Source organism: Buceros rhinoceros, unplaced genomic scaffold (assembly GCF_000710305.1).
Source record: "Buceros rhinoceros silvestris isolate BGI_N320 unplaced genomic scaffold, ASM71030v1 scaffold19560, whole genome shotgun sequence".
NCBI classification, from domain to species: domain Eukaryota; kingdom Metazoa; phylum Chordata; class Aves; order Bucerotiformes; family Bucerotidae; genus Buceros; species Buceros rhinoceros.
The window spans coordinates 2,986-7,432 of NW_010389259.1; the positions used below are offsets into that span (position 1 = coordinate 2,986).

Below are 4,447 nucleotides of genomic sequence, written 5' to 3' on the forward strand. Positions count from 1 at the left end.
TTCCCACAGACGTTATCTCCGATAACTGCCCAAACATCCCAAGGCTGGAAGCGCTGGCCAGGGGTACTGAGGGGAGCCCATCACCTTCGAAGCGTATGTTGAAAGCCGTGGTGGCTGCAGGCTCCTCCGCAAAGAAGTCGATCCTGATGGAGGAGCCGTCGCTGATGACCCCTTCGAAGGGCACGTTGTCGGCACGCAATGAGTCGTAAAGGACGGCGGACTGGTTCGTGTCCCCGCTGTACACCACCATCCTGCATGGGAGGACACAGGTCATTACCCGGGAGGAGTGTCCTCATGACCCCACCCCAGTGCTCCCAGAATACGGCATTTTAAAGAAATCATGCAAACAAAAACTCACCAACCAGGTAAGGCTCTTTCACTGTGTCATAAGCAGGCACTTCATTCTTTGATTTTACTACGGGCCATAAACCTGCTTTACTGCCCGCTGCCAGACAGAATGTTAATGCGGTTTAAACACGACCATCAGCACCGAAAGTGAGTGCTTTGTGTTACAGGTGGGGATAGCGTGGGATCTGCAGCTCCTCGTGCCACAGCGATGAGCAGCGCTGGGGAAGGACTGGTGTGACACAGCACACTGCCTCACCCCGCAGCCGTGGGCACCAGGAGACCGGCCAGAACCCCCGCACGAAGCGCAGGGCCTGGGGACCACAGGCGCTGGGGCTCTGCACCAGCCTGTCACTGCAGTTTTTGCTCCAAGACAGGTTGTGTCTTCTGAGTGTTTGAACACCTAAATCAGGACCCTTCTCTTCAGAACCAGGACGCTTCCCTGTCCTCATCCCCACCATCCTCTCGCTGGCAGCCTCCTCTGTCCTGAGCCCTGAGCTCAGGTCGGTGCTGCCTCCCAGGACACCTGCAGCCCACGCATCGGGAGTGCAGGAGGTGCAAGGAGGGGAGTTGAGACCCGCTGGGATCTTCCAAGCTTTGGTATATTTAGCTCCCAGCAAAGCTCTCTGCAGTCACGGGAGTGCAGGGACACGGGCTCAGTGCAGCCCTTGCCACTGGCCAGCAGCAGCCAGGCACCCGAGCGGCTCGCGGAGCCTCACCTGTCCTTCTCGGTCAGCAGCAGCTTCTCGAAGTGCAGGTGCAGCTTCTGCCCCGGGGGAGCCCCGATCGCCCACACGCAGTACATGCTGCCCGACTGGTTCCCCGTGTAGCTGGGTGAGAGGACGCGGCCAATGGTGGCATTGCGGACTGTCCCACCGCAGGGTGCTGCCGACACAGAGCACAGTCCCGCTGAGACACAAGGACAGTGGCAAGGCGAAGGGCATGGGCAGGCGCCTGCACCCGGGGCTCCTGCACGGCACCGGGGGTGAACACTGGCTCCATGGAGAGCTGCTGCCTGCCCGGCTTCTCTCACCAGCCTTCACCTCCTGAACCTCCTGAACCTCCTGAACCTCCTGAACCTCCTGCCTGGCTTGGCTCTGCTCTGCTTTATGCATACATGTATATGCTATACAAAATCTATGATTTCCCTTCCTCACCTGCCTAATTAGGAGGTAGATTCTGCTGCCAGTGCCATGAAAACCCGCAGAGCTGGGCACTGCTTCCACGCTCTCCCAGCACCACTTTCAACTCACTGCACAAAGATGAGAACAACTCTACTTTTTTTCTTTGGGGATCTCAGTTCTTGCCAGCACTGAGGTTCCCTAAGGCAGAGCGTACCTGAGCAGATGGGCTCTGGGCTGCTCCAGCGCGGCCGCGATGCGTTGATGCACGTGAGCACCCTGGGACCCTGCAGCTCGTAGCCCAGGTGGCAGTGAAAATGAGCAACTCCGCCCGAGTGCAAATCCATCACGGTGACGTCTCCAAAGTCAGGTCGCCGTGGAAAGTTGCAGCTCAGCATAAACACTGGAACAAGCAGACACGTTTCAGAGTTGAGGGGTTGTTGGCTCCGAGCCACGGCGCAGTCAAGGGGGGCCGTACTGAGGACCTGCTGGATGTGCACACGGTGCCACGGGCAGACCCTGCTGCTGGGTGCCGGCCACAGAGCATCGACAAGCCCCCGCGCTGCTTGTTGCCCCCACAGCCTCTCACCTGTTACTGCTTTTGCCCAGACCTAGTTTCTATTTTTAAAAGAATTTGCTTGAACTCATCTATTTTTTACAGCTCTTCATGTTAAAAAATAGACTTGCAGTGTGAGTCTGTGCGGGAAGAGCTGCTGCACGGGGACAGAAACGGGGCAAGGTGGGTGTGAGGAGCACAGCCAGTGCTGGGGACCAGGAAACCAGTGCCTGTTGAACCCTCTGCCCAGGGAATGACACGAGCTGCTGCCCGACCCGCTCCAGCCAATGCTCTGAGCACGGGCGCGCAGTGAGACAGGAGCCCGGCTGGTCTGCAGGGACAGAGCCCAGCAGCCTCCCACCCCTGCAGCCAGGTGGGGCTGAGCCCTGCAGGACTGACACCCCATCCTACCCCTCCTCATGAAGCCACGTCGGGGAGGCACCCACCCTGGTAGTGCAGCTGGAAGGTCCCCACCACCTCATCCTGGAAGGTGCGGAAGTAGACGGAGATGGTGTTGGTGGGGCTGCGGATCACCTGCCCCTCCACCAGCAGGGTCTGGTTGGCCAGGACCACCAGGGCATCGCCGTCCACGCCGCGGATGGAGAGCACCTCTCCATCAGACAGGTTCACGCTTTTCACCTGGGAGGGAGCAGAGACCTGGGAGCTGTGGAGGCAAGGGTGGGGGTCCCGGCCAGCAGACACGTCCCAGCCCCTTGTCTGCTTCCTTCCTGAAACTGGGAATGTGGGCAGGCAGGTGCAGCCAGTGGAAGTTAGGAGGAGGATGGAGGGGTACCATGAGTCGCTGGTCCTCAACTCCACCCACATCACCCCTGGGAGCCGACCTGCATCTCGAGGGACCATAACACAGAGCACGGCCAGGGCTTGGGCTCACGGTCCCAGCTGGGGCTGGGCTGCCCGGCACAGATCTGCAACCAAGCCAGGGTACTCTGTAGAGCTCAGTTCTCACCACCCACCCTGTGCACCAAGAATCCTCCCCAGGGATCCTCCCCAGGATCCCTCATCCACACCATGAGTGGATGGGGAGTCACACAAACGATGCATCTAATGAGGAGTCCCAAAAGGCTTTAATTATTATTTGGAAATAGCTGGAAAGTAACCTCACATTTGCATTTCACGTCCATTTAGCTTAATAAATGGGCTCGTGTTTCAGCAGAAAGATGCTCATCAGATCATTTGTTTCCTTAAGTGTGTGAGGACCAGGGCTCTATATTTATCACATGCCACAGCCTGAGCCCGTAATTGCCAGCGCTCCCGACGATGTTGTCACTAGAAAGATTTGTTGCTGTTGTCACAGCCGTGCCCATCTCCCCCTCCCGGCACACAGCCGGGATGTGCCTGGCTGCAAGGGCCGCTGGAACAGATCCACCTGCAGCGCCTGCGACCCTCTGACCTTCTGGTGGAAGCAGCAACATTTCCTTGGGAGAAGCGACCCCAACCCCATCGCAGAACGCCCAGCCTGCCCCGAAGGTCCGTAAGCCCTGATCAGCACCTGCTAAACCCCGGTTCTTGCTGCAGGGCTGGGCTGAGCAGCCACCGGGGTTGGGTCAGAGCATGCCTGGGTTCTCCCCAGCCCACACTTTTAACCCAGGAGGAGCTGGTTTTGCCTCATCTTGCAGCAGGGCGCAGGGTCACTGCAGGGCAAGCACCCCTCAGTCCTCATGGGTGCTGCACAGCGTGTCGGATGCCCTGTGCAAGAGCCTGTCCTGGACCCCGACCTGCCCCGGGTGGTTCCTTCTTCCCCAGGTTGTGTCCTGACAACGTGGCTCTCCAGCACAGCCTGCACGCATCATGCCTGCTGGGAGGGCTCTGATCTAATTGTTAACAAATGGAATGAATTTAAAGTTATTTGGGATGCATTATTCGGAGCACGGGATGCAGGGGTGCTGAGTGGGCTACGTACAAGAGCGACTTCCCCCCAGCTCCCGCTGGGGCAGAGTTCTGCTTCCCGAGCTGGGGCTGAATCACCACAAAGACGCTGCCAGGGTGTTTCTGACACATTTTGTTCTGAAATCACTGGAAGACAAGTGGTCTCTCCAGCCGGCTTCCTTGGGTGCTGACTAGCGTCAAGCACTGAGTCACTCTGGCAAATCAGAAAGAGAAACGTTCTGGGGTGTCACCTGAGCAGCTGATGGCGCCCGAGCTGCTCTGCTTGGGAAGGGGCTCCAGAGCAGCAGCTTGAGCAGGCAGAGCTCTGCAGCAGGGAGGGAGCTGCGGCATCTCCCCAGCACTTTGCAGGGTGCTGTGGGGTGGGGGCACTGCCTGGTTCCACCTCCAGCATCTGCCTCCTTCACCCCCAGGCTCAGAGATGCCCGGAGCGGGGATGGACCAGCCATTGCCTGTGTCAGTGCCAGGTAGGCTGGGCATCCTCCGAGGAGCCCGTCCTGGTGCAGACAAATTCAGTGGC

The 4,447-nt window shown here is 58.9% G+C and overlaps 1 protein-coding gene across 1 annotated transcript in view; it reads right to left on the reverse strand.

The window, feature by feature from the left end:
- LOC104491268 (seizure 6-like protein) overlaps positions 1–2,661 on the reverse strand; it is a gene marked incomplete at its 5' end in the record, with an annotated part of 4,260 nt that extends 1,599 nt beyond the window's left edge. The window contains 4 exons of the mRNA XM_010133657.1: positions 85–251; positions 1,065–1,230; positions 1,684–1,869; positions 2,469–2,661. Coding sequence (XP_010131959.1) covers positions 85–251; positions 1,065–1,230; positions 1,684–1,869; positions 2,469–2,661 — 712 coding nt within the window. The remainder of the gene's footprint in view (positions 1–84; positions 252–1,064; positions 1,231–1,683; positions 1,870–2,468) is intronic.
- Positions 2,662–4,447: the final 1,786 nt, after the last annotated feature.